Here is a 20,190-nt window from a genome sequence, read left to right on the forward strand (position 1 = left end):
GGGAGACAAAGCTGGGCGATGGGAACAGCATGAAAGTGGAGCAAAGTCCCGGGCAGCCACCCACACGCCGGCGGAGAGGACCGCGGAAGGGGAGGAAGCGCCGGGCCTGCTGGGCCTCGTCTCTCTCCGCCACCGCTGTCGTCGAGGCTCCCTGCCGGGCCGAGGATGCGTCGCTGCTGACCTGCCCGGACGGCGCCCTGCAGGCGGACCGAGGCGGAGAAAGGAGCTAGCGCGCTGCCCCGACGGCAAGTAGAGAGAGCGAGAGCGCACCGAGAAGCGCGCCGGAGAGGGAGCGCGCGGAGAGGCGAGGTGGGCTGGCAGCGGGGCGCGGCGCGGCGAGATCCCCACCACCCCCATCCGGCCGCGGCTATGATGGTTCACTGTGCCGGCTGCGAGCGGCCGATTTTGGACAGGTTCTTGCTCAACGTCCTGGACCGGGCCTGGCACATCAAGTGCGTCCAGTGTTGCGATTGCAAATGCAACCTGACCGAGAAATGTTTCTCCCGGGAAGGCAAGCTCTACTGTAAGAACGACTTTTTCAGGTGAGGGGCGACGTCTCTCCATCTCCTTCCCCCACCCTTAAGCCTCCCCCCTCTCTTTTCTAACCCACCCCCACCAACACCCCAATAGTCCCTCTTGGATGATGTGGGTTGTAGTCGTAACCCCACTTCCTTAGGGTCTGAGCCCCCACTAAATGGAGTGCGACACCTCTGAGTTTACAGTTGCAGCCCCTGAAGTCTTTCCCCCCCTCACCCCGGAAAATTGCACGCCATAGTCCATCCCCTTCAGGACTGCGGTTCTACTCTCCTCTCCACTCTCCAAAAAGTGTTGCTAGTTCTGTATAGCCAATGTGTAAATAGACGCTAAGGGCCCTGAGTCTGAACAACGCCCCCCCCCCACTCACACCCCACACAAAGGCCTGATCCCTCTATGGCTGTTTCCTTGGGGTTAAGCCAGGCATCGCCAAGCGTGGTCCTTAAGCATGCGCCCTTTACCCAGGAGTAAGTTCCATCGAAATGGAGGCTTGCTGCTGAACAAAGGGGCATAGGATCGGGCCATCCTAAATTCGGTTCCTAGGGAAGATAGTCCCATGGGGGGGGGCAATGGGATTTACTACCGTGTAAGAGGAAGAGGCTTGCATCCTTTGATTTAGAAACTCAGCCCAAAGACAGAAAGGGGGGGGGGGTCCTGTGATTTTTTATTTTGTTATTTTAAAGGTTTTTATATAGCTTGGTATTGAAAAACACTGACAAATGGGGCGGGGAGTAGCAAGGTCAAAACCTGCTCTCTCCACCAGCGATGGATTTATCCGAGAGGGCGCGAAATCGGGCTACCCGAATTACCCAGGAAAGACTGAAATAAAAAGAAATACTCCATATCCATTTTGACACAGGCAAGGAGAGCCTCCTTCCTTTAGAGAAAGGGTCGAAAGAAGATTTAGCCTACCATTACGTACACGCTTTCCGTAGGAAGAACACCCACCCATCGAATTCACTAGGGCTTCCTTCCGAGTAAACTCAGGTCTGCTGTTTTGACGTCGAGGCTGCGCTCCAAGGTGGGCTTAGGCGCGCCAAAGCCCATGAATTTCCCGGCGGCACGGTACAAATATTTGTCAGCATGACAGAGGCCCAGAAGCTGGTCCTGAAGTTATTTCGTCTGGAAGTCCAAACGCCCCCCTCCCCGCCCCAACAATGCCAAATCGACGCAATCCCCTTCCCCTTGATTTTATATTTTCCTTGAAAATATAACCAGCACCCCCCCCTCCACCCCCTGTTAGTCTGGGCAACCGAGGTTTAAATATATGCAGTCCGACCCTACTCGGGAGTAAGTCCGATTGATTTCAACGGTCTCCTTCACAATTTACAGCTGTCTGCGCAGAAGTTAAAGTCCTATTGATTTCAACCGGGCTTACTCCCAGGTAACTGGGGCTGCAATTACAGCCTATATAAGCAAAGGATGACAGTTTCGGGGGTAGTTGGGGAGCGGTACCTGTTCGCCACCCCCACCTCCTAATATAGACACATTTAGGCGAATCTATTTTTGTGGCTATTCATAGAGGCACATTATTTTTTCGTCCAGAGGAAAGGGGTCCAAGTCCCCGCCCAAGTATTATTATTATTATTGAACAATAATATTTTTCAAAGCCCCTTAGATCTTAAAAGCCAGTTGTTTTCAAGTGTTGTCCCCCACCCCGCCAAAAACCTTCGGAGAAGGAGGTGGAAACCTTCGCCTCCTTTGACTGTGGCCCACCCGCATTTCTCACTCCCCCCCCACCTCCCTTCCTTATTGTCTTCGGGAAAATGAAAATCAACAAATAAACCCTCATTTTGCAAATGCAAATCCATTCCAGCCTTTTGTTTTCGGGCATTAATTGGAGGTAAAGCGCCTATCTGTTTAGAGATGGAAATGGCAGGCACGGGAAGGTGCGGTGCTGTAGGGCGGGAGAGGGGGAGCCGAAGTGACTTCAGCGGGCATAGGGCCCCCCAAGGCAAACGCATGTGAATGAATGGAGGCTAAGCTGCTTTTGCACATGTAAACGGGCCTGTAATGGCCATTCTGAATTCTTAGACTTTCCAGCCCCTTCCCTCCCCCACCCCCACTTTTAAAAAACTTTAAACCCCTTGAACGGTTTGGTTTAAAAAATAAAAAATTCTTAATAAGGTGCAGATGAGGCGACCGCCATACAAACTAACCGCACCAAAATGATTTATGGGTTGTAATGTTTTCACTAAATCAACGTCACCGTGGGCCATCCCGGGGAGAAAATGGTGCCAAGAGAAGGAGGAGGTGATGACTTGGAGCCTTGTGCGCTCTATACCCCAAATTCGAGGTGTATGCGGGGGCAGACACACTGACACATCGATACAGAGACCTCGATTTTGGTTTTTTGGACCACATTTCAACAGGCCATTCTTACACGTTACACACACGCACGCCTAGCTGCCCACACAACTCGCTGCAATAAGGAAAATTAAAAGCGTTTCCACAGCTCTCGTTTCCCCTAACGCAGCGCGCTTTGCTTTTTGCGACGGCGAGGGAGTGGTTCCTAATGCCTAGATCTAAAGGACCCCAGTTTGGGTCTTTCTACTGTGGCCCCGATTCAGTCCAACGCACCACACACGCCTGGGGGGGGGGGGACGCACCCCAGCTGCCAACAAACAATCAAAAAAGGACCTAGTGAGAGTGTTGCTACAGGCCTCAAGTAGATCAAGCACCCGGGACTGGATCCGACGGGGGTTCTCCTGCGCAAAGTCGGCCGCGATGGCCCAATTCCTCTGGACTGGAGGCGGGAAAGATTGCGTTGGTCGGATCCTGTTCCTTCCCCGTCGCCAAAACTTCTCCAGGGCTAGGTAATAAAATGACCCTTCTGTTCCCCTCCCTCCGCTCCGTCCCAAAATTATTTGGCAGCTTTTACCGGGAAGGTCTAGAAGTTCCCAGCGCGCAAAAATACCACGGAGAGCGGCTCCCCGCTAAGACTCCTTTCCTTCCTTAGTGGGTCCTCATCCTCTCTTTCTCTGACCTCCCCCCTTTTCCTCACCCCACTCTTACGCTATCTCTTTTGTATCCAGGAGGTTTGGGACCAAGTGCGCCGGGTGCGCGCAAGGCATCTCCCCGTCGGACCTGGTGCGCAAAGCCCGGAGCAAAGTCTTTCACCTGAACTGTTTCACTTGCATGGTGTGTAACAAGCAGCTCTCGACGGGCGAGGAGCTTTACATCATCGACGAGAACAAATTCGTCTGCAAGGACGATTACTTGAGCTCGGCCAGCTTGAAAGAAGGCAGTCTCAACTCAGGTGAGCCGACGGAGCCGGCCCTACCCTAGGGTAGGGGGAAGGAGTCGCCTTTGGCAGCCGATATGGAGTGTCAGCCTTTTGTTAGCTATTTGATTCGTGATTCTTTTATGTGTGTGCGAGCGCGAGCGCGCGCCAGGGAGAAAGAGAAGCGCCTTAGCTCAGTGGTAGAGGATCCGCTTTGTGTGCAGAAGTTCCCGGAATCAGTCCCCGGCATCTCCATATAGGGCTGGGGGAGATGTCTTGTCTTAAAGCCTGGAAAGCTGTGGGTCGGTGCAGAGGCAATACATGGACCAATTTGTGTCTGATTCAGTATCGGACAGCTTCATAGGTTCCTTTGCTTTTTGCCTCAGCTGCCAAAGTAACTCGAACGGCCTGCAGTTGGATAGCGTGCATTTGCTGCTAGATAGGGGCGGTCTCCTGTAACAACTGTACTGTTGCTCTTAGTGAGCGGTACTAGGGATTTTGCTGTTCCTGTTATTTATTTTTTGCTGATTGATTGCTGAAGTGTGGACACCTAGCCACACTCCTTTGGGAAGTAGGACTCATTGAACTGGGTGCGATTGATTTCCCAGTAAAGGCGCAGAGGCTTGCGCTGTAACGCAGGTCCCTGCCCCGAGTTGCTTGCAAACCTACGTTGGACGGAGAACGAGCAAAGGGAGCGGAGATGGATGGGTCAGAAGGGACACATGAGGACGAGCGCAGCCCCCAGCCCAGACCTTCAGAGTGATTCTGAGGACCTTCGACGTTGCATTTCTATCGCGCCTTTCTTCCGCCTATTGAAAGGTCCTTTTCTATATCCCACCAGGCGCCGTGCAGAAGGATTTCTGCGCGAGGCGGGTCTCTGCCTGGAGGAGCTTACAGTTTAACTTTAGACAAAGGGAAGCGGGGAAAGGAGGGAGACAAAAGAGGGACGAGGAGAGTGAAGGAAGGATTTCGCATGGGGAGGGAACAGAAGAATGAGCCGCGGCGGTGAAGACCGTGGTTCCAGTTCTTTCTGTTTGGGGAATTAACCCGTCGGTGCCGAAATGGATTGCACAGCATTAGGGGTGTGTGTGTGTGTGCTAGCAACAAGGGAGAGTGAAGGAGAGAAGGAAGACCTTGTATTTGTCTACTCTTAGAGCTTTACCCAGAAAAATATCGCTTGGGGTCTGTCGAATTTGTCCCTTTCCTTCTCCGTCTTTGTTTTGTTTTCGTTTTGTTTTGTCTTTGTAAAAGAGGGGATTTGGAAGTCACCCTGTTTAGGAGGGCCTTCCCGCTTCCATCTGTGGGGGTATACGACCCTGGTTCCCTGCAGCAGCCGTCGAGGGGGAGGCATCTGGCGGTCCAATCCCTCCCCCCCCCCCTTGGAGACACGTTGCATTCGTTTGAATACAATAACTGCTTTTGCTGGATAGGATAGAACCAAAGACCCTCCAATCTCGCGTGTTTTTCTCCGGAGCTTCCAAGCAGGCGCCTCTAGGGAGACCTACAGACCAGTAGAGGTGTCTCCAATGCCTCCTAGAGCCTTTTTGCTTCCTTCCAGCGGTATCAATAAGCTCAAAGCAAATTTCAGAACGGCCTCCCTCTCTTTAGACGGGGCGGGCGTCGATTAATAGGGCCAGCAGGGGAAGTTACTGGTGAGAGCGGGGCCTCCAAGAGGGGCCTGGCTTAGCAAGCCAAACCTCACAGGAACGTAGGAAGCAGCCTTATATTGTCTACCCTGACTGGCAGCGGCTTTCTAGCGATTCAGGCGGGGGAATAGTCTCAGCTGTATCGGGGGGGCTCGGAAATTCAAGCAGCTAGCTCCCTTCTGCATGCAGAGCAAATGTTCTACCAGTGAGCAGGAATAAAATTAGAACTTTTAGAGCGGGGAGACAAGAAAATTCGTAATGAAAGTAGGCTGAAAGCGAGTGTAGTGTAGCGGTTAAAGTGTTGGGCCTGGGAGATCAGGGTTCGAATCTTCGCTCGGCCATGAAGCTCACTGACTGACCTTGCGTCGGTCTCTGCCTCTCAGAGTAACCTACCTGGCAGGGCTGTTGTGGAGGGAGAACCACGTGTGCCACCTCGAGCTCCTTGCCGGAAAAGTGGGATATAAATGCAAATAGCAACAGCAGCAAATTAGAAGGCAACGTACTGAAGAGGTTGCTGACGGTGTGACGTTTTTGAAAAACAAACCTCATTTTATTTCACAACTCCTGCAACTGGGACATGCTTCCCTATGCTCAGAAGTCAACTCCCCTTACTTCCAAGAGAGCCGCCTTCCCAGAAACATGCGTCTCCGATTAAGGTGTGTAGAGAGCACATAGTCTGGGATTCTTCCCCGCCCCAATGGTCCTGCAACACCCTTTCCAAAACCAGACCTGTCCATATCCCTCCCTCCTTCCATTTTTCTTCTTCTTCAGGATCGGGACCCGGGTGCTTTGGGTTGGGTTGGGTTGGATCTAGGGGAGAAAATGGGGGGAAGGGGTCAAGAGGACTGGGGGTGGGGCGCCGCTGGCCTCTGCTTTTCAGACGGCTTTATTTGTTTGTTTGTTTGATTCATTAATGAATCAATTAATTGATTGCATTTCCCTCCGCCTTTGGGATCCTCGGTGCTCCTCAGGGCAGCCTGTGTCCTCTTCCTCCTGTCTTTTCTTTTCACCTTCTGCGTATTTCTTTCGAGGGAGCCCAACCAGAGATAGACAACTGCTTTTCTCTGAAAGCAGTACTTGGTGGCTCCCTCCTTAGTAAGATTGAATTGTTTGTGTCGTCCTCCTTTCCCAAAACGGCGCGCAAAGTTCTCCTCCCTGCTCTCACAGCAGCCCTGCAAGGTAGGATAGGCCGAGAGGCAGTGGTCGCCCTGTGAGCTTCATGGTTTGAGTGGGGATTTGAACTCTGGTCTCCCAGGTCCATGTCTGACCACTACACCACACTTCCACCTTCCTTTCCAGGCCTGTCATCTCTCCTACCCTAGGTCCAAACAGGATGAAAGCTGATGTTGATTTTGCAGGAGGGGAGGGGTCTTTGCATACCTAAGTCTGGTGACTGATGAACGCTGTCCTTCCAAGTGATCCCTTTGGGAAAGAGAAAGACTGATACCCCTTTCCTTCTGTAAATCTGACCCGTGCAGCTGCTAGTCCTCTCTTCCCAAAGAGTGACGCCCACTCTCCCCTTTCCTTGTCAGTGTCCTCTTGTACCGACCGAAGTCTGTCTCCAGACATCCAGGACCCGATGCAGGACGACACAAAGGAGACCGACAACTCCACCTCCTCCGACAAAGAGACCACCAACAACGAGAATGAGGAGCAGAACTCGGGGACCAAGCGGAGGGGACCCCGGACCACCATCAAGGCTAAGCAGCTGGAGACCCTCAAAGCAGCTTTTGCTGCCACCCCGAAGCCCACCAGGCATATCCGGGAGCAGCTGGCCCAAGAAACGGGACTCAACATGAGAGTCATCCAGGTAAGAGGACCCGCGCCCGGTTGTTGAGTCCGAGCTCCGATGGGACTATCACCTTACCTGTTCTGCACTAGACCATAGAGGGATTTGCTCATCTCTGTGCATTTTGGTGGCCTTTAGGGATGATAGAGCCACTGTTCTTTGGAATGCAGCGTTCCCTATAACAAGCCACGCACCCTTGTCTACCGAAAGGGGGTGATCTTCTACATGTTGCAGATTGCATCATAGCTTGTCACCAATGACATCAGCAAAGGGTCTCCTGTGATGTGATGTCATCTGGGCTGTAGATGATGTGACACTCATTCTCACTCACTCACATCAACCAGCAACAACCAGGAAAGTTGGAAGGAGCTACAGAAATCTTCAGGCTTTTTGTCCTCCTTACCAGAAGGTGGCCATCATTTTACCTTCGTTCTTCATCCTGAAATGTTTTGGGAAACCTTCGTTTACTTAAGTGTGGAATATTAGAGTACTTGTTTTTATGGATAGTGGAAATCCGGATGGGTAGTACTAAAGTATAGGTTTGTTGGTTTGTTTGTTGCAGGCTATGTGACACCTCCTTCTCTCTTTTTGTAGAAAGGGCAAAACTTTCATGCTTCATCAAAAGGACATCGTACACCCCATTATTCCCATTGTCCCACCATGCTAGCTGCCTAGGAAAGCCCAACCTGAGGAACACTTTATGAGGAAGTAAACCCCACCAAATTCATGGGATTTACTCCCCAGCAGACCTGGCTGAAAATCAGTTAAGGGAAAATATATGCTCAAGTCCCTTTAAAATGAATGTGGATACCAGCCTATTCTTGTTTACTTTGAAGTAATAAGTGCTACGAATGCTCAGTCAAGCTTCCTCATAAGGATGCATGCCTAGAATTGTAAAGCCCAGCCCTATCCATGTTTGCAGAGAAGTGTTTCCTAGTAATTTCAATGAGATTTACTTTTGGGTAAATGTGCAAGGAACTGCAGCCTTGGTCCTTAAAGTGCACAGACAGTATTTATGCCCGGCAAAGTTAAATCACTTGTTGATGTTTAGTCGTCTCCGAGTCTTCGTGAGCCCATGGACCAGAGCACGCCAGGCACGCCTGTCTTCCACTGCCTCCCTCAGTTTGGTCAAACTCATGTTAGTAGCTTCAAGAACATTGTCCAACCATCTCGTCCTCTGTCGTCCCCTTCTCCTTGTGCCCTCCATCTTTCCCAACATTAGGGTCTTTTTCAGGGAGTCGAGTCTTCTCATGAGGTGGCCAAAGTATTGGAGCCTCAGCTCAGTTAAATCACTGGTGCCCTTGATTTCAACAGGAAAATGAATCCCTCAGTTTACTGCTCTCCAATTGAAATTAACACATAGACAGGTGCTTTACATACCTAGTTGGGCCTTTGGTGCATCTAGCTCAGTATCCTCACTGACTGGGCAGCAGCTCTCCAGGGTTTCAGGAAGAAGAATGTCTTCTTCCCAGACCTACCAGGTAGCCCAGACCTACCAGGACCTTCTGCCTGAGAAGCATAGAGCTATGGCCCTTCCCCCAGCAATTTACACTGCCCCCATGAGGTTGGAGGTTAGACTGCAATCCTTGGCACAATAGTTATGAATTTACCTGTAAGTCTTGCTGAAATCAGGACTTCCTCTTGAGTAAACATGCATGGTTTTGAGCTGGTGTTAAGACAGCCATGATGATGTTGTAAGGTTACTATTTATTTGTTCTGTCCAAATAAGTCGTACTCAGAGCAGACCCACTGAAACTATTGATTGATTGATTGATTGGACTTGGATTAGTCATGCCCCTTTATTTCAATGGGTCTATGCTGAGTATGTCTCAGTTTAACACAACCCTGTTCTGCTTGAAATATTTCCAGCATTGCAAGCCATCTAAGGGAGTTTTTGATAAGCCATTTTAAACAATGGGAAACATTACATAAATGCAATATTACAATAATATAGAGGCAAGTGAAAGGATAGCAAATTAATATTTAAAAATTTTTGTTTTGATTTGTATTGTGCACAGAATTTGAAGGAACTCAAAATGGAACAGTGGTACCTGGTAGCATTCCTATGCAGGGCATTTCAGCAATTTTTATCACACTCCTGTATGATTGCCTTATGTTTTAAATTGGGATGGGGTGCAGGCCAAAAGAACAATGAGTAGCTCTGGTGAGATTCAGGGACTCTTGCTTGACTTACAAAGCAGGCTCTCTTACAATGACTGTTTCGACCCCGAGTTGTAACTTAAACATTAATGGAGCCACAGGGTCGTCAGTTGTATCAAGAGTAGACCCACTGAAAATTAATGGACATGGCTAATTTAAGTCTATCATTTTCAATGGATCTAGTCTAACTTAGCTGGATACAAACCTCAAATCCATCAACTTGGCTCCAGTTATCAATACATTATGATGGCAATATGGATTAATGTCATGAATTTTAGAATATCGTCACATAAGGTAGCTTATGAAAAGCGGGTGAAAAAAATTACTGACTAAAAAAATAGTACAATACAATCCCCACCTACTAATAAGTAAATCCTATTGAGTTCAGTGGGGCTTACTCCCAGATAAGTGGACAGAGGACTGGGAAAAAGTCATAAAATCATATAGGCATTAATAAAAAATATAGTCATCAGAATTTAGCCATAGAAATGTAGAGAGAGAGACCTCCAAAATGGAAAGGATGGGTTGTAACTGTTGATAGTCCTACTCAAAGTAGACCTATGGAAATGTATCTATTCTGTGTAAGGCTTGCACTGGATCCAATCCTTTGATGTTTACCTCAATTCAGAGGGCAAGGCTGAAAATGAATAATCCAACAACAACCCCACCCTCAAAGAGGGTTTTTGAAGGATTGTGGATTTGAAACATGGGATCAGTCTTCTTTTGCAAAGCTACAATGGTGCCATGTAGCGCAACCCCAGTCCTCTTCCCCAGGTGTCCTTCCATCTGGGTGGTCCAGTAGCATTATGCCATCTGGAGTCTACTGAAGCAAACCCTACTATTAGTAGTAGTAGTAGTAGTAGTATATTTTATTTATACGCTGCCCATCTGGCTGGGTTTCCCCAGCCACTTTGGGCAGCTTACAGATCAGATTCCTCTAGTTCCCCCTGCCTTTTCCTCCTGTCCATGATGAATGAAACAGCCTGCCTAGGACTGAGCATCTTGCAAGTGTGGCTTCTCTCTCTGGAGCAGTTTAATGGAGAATGACAGTGGAGCTTCCAAGTTCAGAGGCACTATACCTCTTAAGTTCAGCTGCTGAGGTCAGGGAAAAGAGAGAAGGGTGTTGCCTTCACGTTCCGCTTATCTGATTCTCAAAAGCACCTGCTAGTCAAAATGGATGCTGGTCTAGATCAAAGATGGGGAAATGGTGGCCTTTTAGGTGGGACTCCAACACCCATCAGCCTCAGCCAGTATGACCCATGACTAAGCATTATGGGAATTGCAGTCCAACCTGACCTGGCAGCCCACAGATTCCCATCTCTGGTTCGAATGGACCTTTGATCCCATCTAACAGGAATAGTCTTGTGGGTAACATAGGACATAAGGGAATCCCATTCTGGTACTTTAAAGCACCAGGTTTTTTGAGAATACTGGAGCAAAACCAATACAAGCACCACCAAGAAGTATTAAAAAATGCAGTGGAAAATCTCTCGAGTATTCTAGGTCAACATGCTTTTTAAAGGCGGGGAAAGTGATGAGTTTAAACAGGAGATATGTTTGGATTGTTTCCCCACACTGCTAATTGTACCATTTAGAGCACACACTACTCCTAGTAGTTGTTTCTCCTAGTAGTTATTACTACAGGCATTGCTATGTTGTAGTAGTAGACTGATGCTTAATTAGGGCACAAAACAACAGCAGCAGTCATAGCAGCAGAGCCATTGCGCAACCTTTCACCCCACAAATTAGCGGGTCTACCCACCTTACTACCCGTCCATGGCAATATAACATCATTTATTAGCGTAGTAATACATAGGGACTTTTCAGTGTCCTAGAGTCATAGAACTGTAGAGTTACTTGGAAGTGACCCCAAGGGTCATCTAGACCAACCCCCTGCAATGCAGGAATTTCAACTATTTAGTCATGGGCAGATCCTGAACCCCTCTCCTCCAAACCAGGTTTCCTCTTGATGGACCTACAAAGAAAACCCTTACGTTTTTCTGCAAGCAGGGGGAGGGGGTATCTTTTTGTCATTGCATGCCCTCCCCCACTTTCTCTTCCCCTCCCCGCTTCTCCATCTTCTCTTCTCTTTATGTATATTTTGAGTTTGATTGGGTGGTGTGTTGGTTTTTTTAATCCCAATTTCCTGCCTCTCTATCCGTCGGCCTTTCTTCTGGGTGTTTGTTGGGGTTCAGTCCGGCCGGAGGGCGTTACCGTGGCCTCTCTCCTTCTGTGCCCCCCGCAGGTTTGGTTCCAGAACCGACGGTCCAAGGAGCGAAGGATGAAACAACTGAGCGCGCTGGGTGCCCGGAGACACGCTTTCTTCAGAAGTCCTCGACGCATGCGCCCTCTGGGAGGCCGCTTGGATGAATCCGAAATGCTAGGCTCCACCCCTTATACTTATTACGGAGGTAAGAAGCTCCCCCCACCCCCGATTGGGGGTGGGCGGGATCGTGGTGGGCGCTTTCCCTTCCTTCCCTTCATCCATTCACTTTTTTCTGAGTTTTGTCCCCAAAACCTATTTGAATCCCAATCAAACAAGGACCACCATCCTAGAGGCATTTACCTGGGCATCCTTACCTGAAGCAGATCCACACTAGTTACATTTAAAGCACATGACTTTTCCCAAAGGATCCTGGGAGACTTTTTTTCCCCCTGCGGTACCGGAGACAGTAGGTCTGTGAGTGAGGAACTACAATTCCCATGATTCATTGAGTAGAAGTGCTGTGCTTTAAACAGGGGTTGAATGTTGTGAGCACAGCCAGATTTTACTTCGGAGTAAATGTGCATTTATGGACTAACTTGAAGTCAATACTCTCGCTGCTGAAATTCCGCCCCTTTTGGACATCCCACCAGCTCCTGAAGACGCGCCTCTCTAGACAAGCTAACCTTGATCTCCTGGCCACAACCTCCTTGTTTAACCGTATTAATTGTTTCTTCAACCATGCTGTTTTAATGAATTTGTCCTCTTGTATATTGCGATTATGGATGGTTTGATTAACTGGTTTCATTCATTGTGCGTTTTAACTGGGCGGATATAAATATTATCATTGGGTTTACATTTGTAAACCGCTTAGAAGCCATTTTCTGACAAGGAAGTTGTATATAAATACACATATAAATAATCACTAGAGCCCAATTTTCCCTTTCTGCGTATACTGTAATGTTTTATTGTTGCTATGGCCATTGGCTAATGCGAATAAAGTTTTATCTATCAGTCACTAGCGCAAATAACTTAGGGGCTACTTTGAGTAAAACTTGGACCAATCTTGGCTTTGGAGCCAGCCTCTTTAGAATCTGAACCTCCTGCTTCCTGAGTAGAAAGAGTAAAATTTTCTTTCTTTCTTCTTTCTTTCTTTCTTTCGTAGTTTTTCATCTACTTCCTCTCCCTTCCACACACGGATTCTTCCTTTCCCACCTCTCCTCGTCTTCCGCTTTTCTTCCCCTTTCCTCCCTTAATCCCGCTCTTTTCCTGCCTTCGCTAAAATCACTGAAAATCCGAGGGTGCTCGGAAACCAGGGCCGCCGGTTGCTTGAATTTGCCCGCCCCTCCCCCCAAAAACACACCCTTCCCCCTGCTTTTTGCTGTTCCTCTCCTCTTCGTTCCTCTTCCTCCATAGTTGCCCCCCCTTGTTGGTTCCTCCTCTCGTTGGTTCCTCTTCTTACCCTCCCCCTTGTTTCCCCTATCCCCGCCCCCCAGTTGGTTCCTCAGTCTAACCCTTTCCAACGGCTTCCCCGACGTTTTTCCGGCCAGCCTCTCCCTCCGCCCCGTCGGTTTTCCTTGACGGGGAGGAGGCGTGGTCCTTGCCTAGATCTCCTCCTCCTTCCCGCCGCCCCGCCCGAGAAAGGGGGCTTTGTGCGGGAGGGTCCGGCTGTGCCCGACCCCTTTGACGCCCCGCGCTCCCTCGCCCTGCGCTGCGACGAACAAAGCTCCAGCTGCCTCGCCTTTGTACTCTTTTCAGACGGCATTTGTTCCAATTACGGCCGAACCCCAGGCGCGTATGGAAGGCGGCCGCCGCCTCTGGCCAGGGCCCCGGACATTTGTCTTCCAGGCACCGCGTCCCCGTTTCCCCGCACCCCGTCACCTTCCAGCTCCCTGAAGGCGAACCCCGTTAAAAAACAATCCCCCCAAAAGGAACCAAAGGCCGGGAGGGAAAATATTTATTTACTTCTTTGAGCAAGGTTCGCCTGGAGGGAACCTAGAAACCCCATTTTCCCGAGGATTCCGAGGTCTGTCTGGTTTCCTGCTCCTTATACCCAGTCTTTGGAGGTAGGGGGTGTTATTTGGCATTCTTCCTCCCCCTAGGGGTCCAGATCCCTTGCCCCCCCATAAAATATTTGAGAGGGCTGGGCCCTCCAAAGTTGACAGGCATTGCCGTTCAGATGGTGTTCAGATGGTGTTTCGTGATCGATTAGGCAGGGCGGGACTTGCCTGGGCCCCCCAATATTTTATTCAATTTGGTACCCGTGGAAGGGCTGTAGCTCCGTGGCAGAGCATCTTTCTGGCATGCAGAAGGCTCCAGGTTCAATCCCAAATGGTACCTCCAAATCCCTTGTCTAAAACCGTGGAGAGTCGCTGCCAGCCAGTGCAGGCAAACAAAGCTTGAGTTTAGCTGGTCGGACTCGGCATCAGGTCGTTTTTATGGCTGTGTGCTCCTCCTCCCCTTAAATCGCCAGGGGTAGTTTTCGGGTAGTGACGGGAATGATGCTAGGCTGGTTTGGGAAGTAAACTTATTTGAACACGGCAGGACTTATTTTCCAATAAGCACTGCAGAGGATTTACTCGTGTGTTTTACGCGTCGCTTTAGCTCTAGTTGTTCCGTGCGCGCGGGCGCGTGTGTTGTTAGAAAGAGGTACACACGAGTGTTATTAAACAATTAAGTAAATAATTAATTCAATGTGCATTCTATGGAACTATCTTCTGGTGTCAGAAATAAAAAAACTAATAAATAAAGCCACAATTTAAGCATCCGAGAGGAACGGGAACAGCCTGTACGTTGGATATTTAGCATGAGAAGTGAAGTCAAATAATATATATTAAAATACACTGCTACAACGTGGTGCCCTGCGGGGGTTTCGGGCTGCCTGAAGAGAAACTCCTGTTCGCTGGCGAATTCTAGCTGTTCCCAGAAGTTTTTCCCTTTATTTCTGAGAGTGTATGTGTCAAATTATGTGCAGAAAATGCCCTCTTCTCATGGAAAAAAACGTGTCTGTGTGAGTGTGCGTAATATAAATGTATACTTCCGGGAAAAGGGCCTTTTTTTCTGTGGCAGCTCCTAAGCTGTGGAATGCCCTCCTCAGAGAGGTGCGTCTGGCGCCTTCACTACGCAGCTTTTTGCGGGAAAGCTGAAGACCGTGGCCTTTGACACTTTAGTGTGTGCTTCCAGATCCCGCCCTCTTCTTGTGAATCAATGTTTTCAACTGTGTCTTTTACTCTGAATTTTAAATAGTTGCAACTGGCCCCGAGACCTGCTGGTGAAGGGCGAGTGATGAATTATTTTTAAAATTATTATTATGAAAAGCAATAACAATAATTAGAGCGGCAAGATAATGTAAGTAACCTATTCCCCTCTAGAGGATAAGCGTGCGGACTTGGCTCCGGCTGAACACCTTTGTTCTAGTCTTGTGTGGGCCTTCTCCCCCCCCCTTTTTTTTAAAGGAATGGGTGTATCTTTAATCGAATTAACATCCTATCCGCCACTGGCGGAGGATGATGGGCGGGAGGGGGGAGAGGAAGGTGCAGGCGGGGAGAGAATTGATTAACTCCAGCCGGTTTAAAGCGACTGCTTCTGCCCTTCCTTCCTCCTAGTTTTCCAAAACTAAATTTGCAGCCCAATCTTGCAGCGCGTTTACTCTGCGTTGAAGTCCCACCGAATTTTAAGAAGTTTTTTTTTCTCCTCCCACCCGGGTTCCTGCTAGTAAAGATTAACTAATTTGAATGTGAAGCTCCAATTTCTGGAGATTTAAGATTTTATTTTTTTTAATTGTTACAAGCCCCTCTTTCCCTCCTGCGCGTATTTTCTTCAGGCTCGGAGCGTATGGAAGGGGCGTATAGAATCAGGAGCGCATCTGACAGCAGTCCATAAACAAACGAACGTTAAGGCGGCTCCGGCCTTTGATGTGTCTGCTACTTTCTCCACGAACGTTCTGTTTGGAACGCTGTGACGTATCGAATAGAATTCGATGCGGGAGGGGGGGCGGATGTCCTTTGAGGATGCTGTTATACCGCTTGAGTGTGTCGTCGGGGTTGTTTGTTTCTGAAGCATAAAATTGGGAGAGGTTTGTGGGGCGTTTTAAACTGCTCCATGACAGTTTAGGCAGGCGGTAGTAGATAGTTGGAGGGTGGAGGCGCCTGCCTGATGCGTCAGGCCAAAAAAAGTCCAGTTTTTGGCTTTCCACATCCGCGGAACACGCCAGCCAAGCGCTTAGGCAAAAAAAACAAAACAAAAAGAGCTGGCTTTTCACCGTCCTCTTTCTGCCGTATTTATTTCGCGGTATACTGCCTCTGGGGATGGAGGTTTGATTTTTGAGCTCCGGCAGCTTATAGTCGTGGCATCCGCCATTAAATTGTCCCAATGATTAAGACAAAACTCACCAAAATTATTGCTTAATTTATTATTGAATGCATTTACTTATTTCTTGTTTTTAAACCCCACACTTTATAAAGAATAATCGCCGTAGATTCACACTGTGTTGTTTTCGGTGACCCCAAACCGTCCACCCCCCGCCTCTGTGCGCGCGCACATCGATCCCACCCCACAGTAGCTCGTCACAGACCCTCATCCTCATGCGGGAAATGGCACAACCGTCTTGCGCGCCATGGCTGCGATCCTACACCCACTCACTGGGGGGGGGGGGGCGCTATTGAATTGAGTGGAACTTTTGAGTTTACCTGTACAGCATCCAGCTATAAGTGGGTTTCTGGCCTGAAGGCCGTGTCCATGCCTAGGTTTCTGTGGTAGAAGTTTATCCTTTGTATAAATGTCTCTGTGTATGTTTCTCTCCCTCTCCCTCTCTCTCTCTCTGTGTGTGTGTGTGTGCGCGCGCGCGCGCTCACTGATTTATAATTTGTGCTGTGAGCTGTTTTGGGGGCAGATCAATGTGAAAATGCGGCACACTAGCAATAAATTTAGTAGCATTATATTGTATTATTTTATTATTATTATTATTATTGTTGTTGTTGTTGTTGTTGTTGTTGTACGTTGTTGTTATTACCATGTTATACTAATAATAAAATTATTAGTAGTATACTATTATTATTATTATTATTATTATTACAGCATGCTGTTGTTCTTGCTGTTGTTGATAATGCATGCAAATAAAATATCAGCTGTTATTGTACTACTATCAAAAATAATAATATATTTCCTTGCCATATTTCTATTATTTGCAATAATCGTGGTTGTTAATAATCTTCGCACTTCTCCTGGGGTTATGTCCTGGCCTGTTTCATCTGGCCCACGGTGGATAATTTCAAGTTTGAATCCTGACTGGCGTTTGACCATAGCTGTCAACTTTTCCCTTTTCTTGCGAGGAATCCTATTCGGAATAAGGGAATTTCCCTTTTTTTAAAAAAAAGGGGAAAGTTGACAGCTATGCGTTTGACCCTTCTCGGGCCTTCCTGAGTGTCCTTCATTCTTTTACGACTGTCCTGGCCTCTGCAGACGTCTTTGTGAGCCTCCCTCTGCTTATTTGAGGGAGGTCAGGGGGCGTGGAGCAGAGAGGGTTTGCTTCTGAGCAGAACAGTCGCCCAACAATGCACCTCTCCGAGGTGTTTCTCCGGAAAGGAGTCGAGCTGGATTCAGTGGCGGAGCTGATGCTTGAACTCGGTTGCGCGTAAAGCAAGACTAACATAAACGGCTCTTGCTTCCGGGAGATGTCAATGGCCAACTATGCTTCCGGAAGGGCTTTTGTCCCAGGTCCCATCCCCGATGATATCTCCGGGTTAGTGCTGGGGAATATTCCCTGCCCGGAACCCCGGAGAGGAGCCTCTGCCAGCCATTGCGCGCAGCACTGAACTGCATGACGCGCAATGGTCTCAACTCCCCAAACTGGCAAGGCAAGGCAGTTCTGTGGGCGCGGCTGCCCACCTGCCCTGGTCGTCCAGGAGAGAAATGGCAGGAAGCCAGCGGTGTCTTCTTCTGTTTCCTAGCCCAGGGCTGGCAAATCCCGTTGGCATCGATATGTTGATGTATTGCTTTTTTGTTTGCTTGCTTATCCCTTCCTCCACGGAGATTGCTATGTCTCCCCACAACAACCCTGTGAGGTAGGGTAGGTTGAGAAATAGTGATTTGCCACAGGTCGCTCACTTAGGGATTCATGGCCGAGCGAGGAATTGAACCCCGACCTCCCCAACCTCGGTCCAGAGCTCTAACCATTGCACCACACCACCTCTCCATCCATGGGATTTTTTAATGGTTAACTGAGGGGAGGAAAGCTCATACTAATAACAAACTTTTGTTGTTGTTTAGTCGTTTAGTCGTGTCCGACTCTTCATGACCCCATGGACCAGAGCACGCCAGGCACTCCTCTCTTCCACTGCCTCCCGCAGGTCAAACTCATGCTGGTAGCTTCGAGAACACTGTCCAACCATCTCGTCCTCTGTCGTCCCCTTCTCCTTGTGCCCTCCATCTTTCCCAACATCAGGGTCTTTTCCAGGGAGTCTTCTCTTCTTATGAGGTGGCCAAAGTATTGGGGCCTCAGCTTCAGGATCTGTCCCAGTGAGCACTCAGGGCTGTTTTCCTTAAGAATGGAGAGGTTTGATCTTCTTGCAGTCCATGGGACTCTCAAGAGTCTCCTCCAGCACCATAATTCAAAAGCATCAATTCTTCGGCGATCAGCCTTCTTTATGGTCCAGCTCTCACTTCCATACATCACTACAGTGGTACCTCAGGTTAAGTACTTAATTCGTTCCTGAGGTCCGTACTTAACCTGAAACTGTTCTTAACCTGAAGCACCACTTTAGCTAATGGGGCCTCCTGCTGCCGCCGCGCCGTCATCGCGCAATTTCTGTTCTCATCCTGAAGCAAAGTTCTTAACCTGAAGCACTATTTCTGGGTTAGCGGAGTCTGTAACCTGAAGCGTATGTAACCTGAGGTACCACTGTAATAACAAACTTAGTTGGTCTCTAAGATGCTACTGGGAGGAATTTTTTGGTTTTGAGGGGAGGAAGGTTTTTCTCCTTGTAGGATCTCGTCAGCCCGGTTTTAGATCCTGTCTCAAGTGCTCTCACTCTCTCCTCTCTTCCCTCCCTCCCTCTCCCGCTCAGATTACCAAGGCGACTATTACGGCCCTGGGGGCAACTACGACTTCTTCCCGCACGGCCCCCCCTCGCAGGCGCAGTCCCCCGCCGATTCCAGCTACATCCCGACCTCGGGGGCCGGATCCACGCCGCTCGGACCCCTGGAACCCCCTCTCCCCGGGCACCACGCTTCCGAGAACCAAAGGTATACGGATATGATCTCTCACCCCGACACGCCCAGCCCGGAGCCCGGGCTGCCAGGCTCGTTGCACCCCATCCCGGGCGAGGTCTTCAGCGGGGGTCCCAGCCCCCCTTTCTCCATGTCCAGCTACAGCGGGCCCCTCTCGCACCCCAATCAGGAGCTGAACGAGACGGCCGTGTGGTAGAGCCACCCCCTGGCGGAGGGCGCGCGCCTGACCTCACCGGACCGAAAGAAGAGTAGCCCCTTTTTTTTGTCCAGCTCCGTCCGCTCCGTCGGGGCGAAAACTCCGTTTACCAAAAGCGCCACCACCGTGATGCCAAATCGCGCCTCGCCAGACCTCCTCTTCCCCCCCACGCCCCTCGGGGGCCGCTCAAGGACCCCGCGCGGCCCGCTGTCTGGCCCCGGGTGGGCTCACAGTGGGGACGTTGGACATGGCTGGCGGGCCCCCCCAACCAACAAACCAACCCACCCACCCACCCCGGTTGCAGCGCCCAGAAGTGGTTCGCCGTCTTTGTTCGAGGAACCTCTGGCAGCGAATCTCTGGAACTCGCCCATTCGTTGGACCAAAGCTGGACTCGCCTGTTTCACAGACTGGAGGATGTGAGAAAGAGGTTGGGGAGCAAAACGACCCACACCTGTCCCCGCCCCGTCCAGGATTGCGTCTTGGGTTGTTGTTGTTTTTTTGGGTTGTTTTGGGTTTCTGTTTTTCCTAAATCCGAAAAAAAAGAGAGAGAACCAGTTTATTTTAATTAAAAGGTTTATTTTGTGCGTGTTCGATGGTGGCAGGAGAAGGGACTTTGGGAAAAGATCTCCGGAAAGGAGGAATGTTTCATTGGTGACACGTCGCCCCCTCGTGGTAAGTGCTGGAACGACTTGCAGGACTTATTTAAATATGTTGAGAGGGATTTGGGGAGGGTGTTCTTTTTTTTGTTTTCTTAATTATTATTATTATTATTAATATTATTATATTATAATTATAATTATTTTGGCGGAAATATAACCACAACTACCAATAAAAGTTTTTTAAAAACCCAATTTTGGAATGCCGCTAGCAAACGCCAATCCAGTCTAAACCTTTCTCGGAGGCAACACACCTGTTTAAGAATGTATTATAGTTTTTTGCTCCTAGTTTCTTTATTTTGTATAAAGAAGAAACAAATAAAGTATGTTTTTGTGTTTATTGGTTATTTATTGTACCTTAGTCATCTGAAGTGTCAATTTGCAAATGTGGTAACACCATAAGTAGGAGCACTGGAAAGATTCTCATTCTACTGCTAATTATTTTATCATTTAATGCAGTTAAGAACAACAATAATAATTACAATTAGTATTAATTGGAATAATTCTCATTATTGTTATTCAGTGCAAAAATGATTACTGTTAATTGCAATTAATT

The 20,190-nt window shown here is 48.9% G+C and overlaps 1 protein-coding gene across 2 annotated transcripts; it reads left to right on the forward strand.

Moving 5' to 3' along the window:
• The first annotated feature begins 32 nt into the window (after positions 1–32).
• LHX5 (LIM homeobox 5) lies at positions 33–19,981 on the forward strand. 2 transcript variants are annotated; one of them, XM_053368869.1, is made up of 5 exons: positions 33–542; positions 3,570–3,793; positions 6,969–7,213; positions 11,598–11,763; positions 18,620–19,981. In XM_053368869.1, the coding sequence occupies exons 1-5, from the start codon at positions 370–372 to the stop codon at positions 18,976–18,978; spliced, it is 1,167 nt and encodes a 388-aa protein (XP_053224844.1). In that variant the 5' UTR covers positions 33–369; the 3' UTR covers positions 18,979–19,981. The 2 variants fall into 2 exon arrangements, with proteins under 2 accessions (XP_053224844.1, XP_053224843.1); XM_053368868.1 differs by having other exon boundaries at positions 36–542; positions 6,936–7,213.
• Positions 19,982–20,190: the final 209 nt, after the last annotated feature.

The sequence above is a fragment of the Podarcis raffonei genome, chromosome 16 (assembly GCF_027172205.1).
Source record: "Podarcis raffonei isolate rPodRaf1 chromosome 16, rPodRaf1.pri, whole genome shotgun sequence".
In the NCBI taxonomy this organism is placed as follows: Eukaryota; Metazoa; Chordata; class Lepidosauria; order Squamata; family Lacertidae; genus Podarcis; species Podarcis raffonei.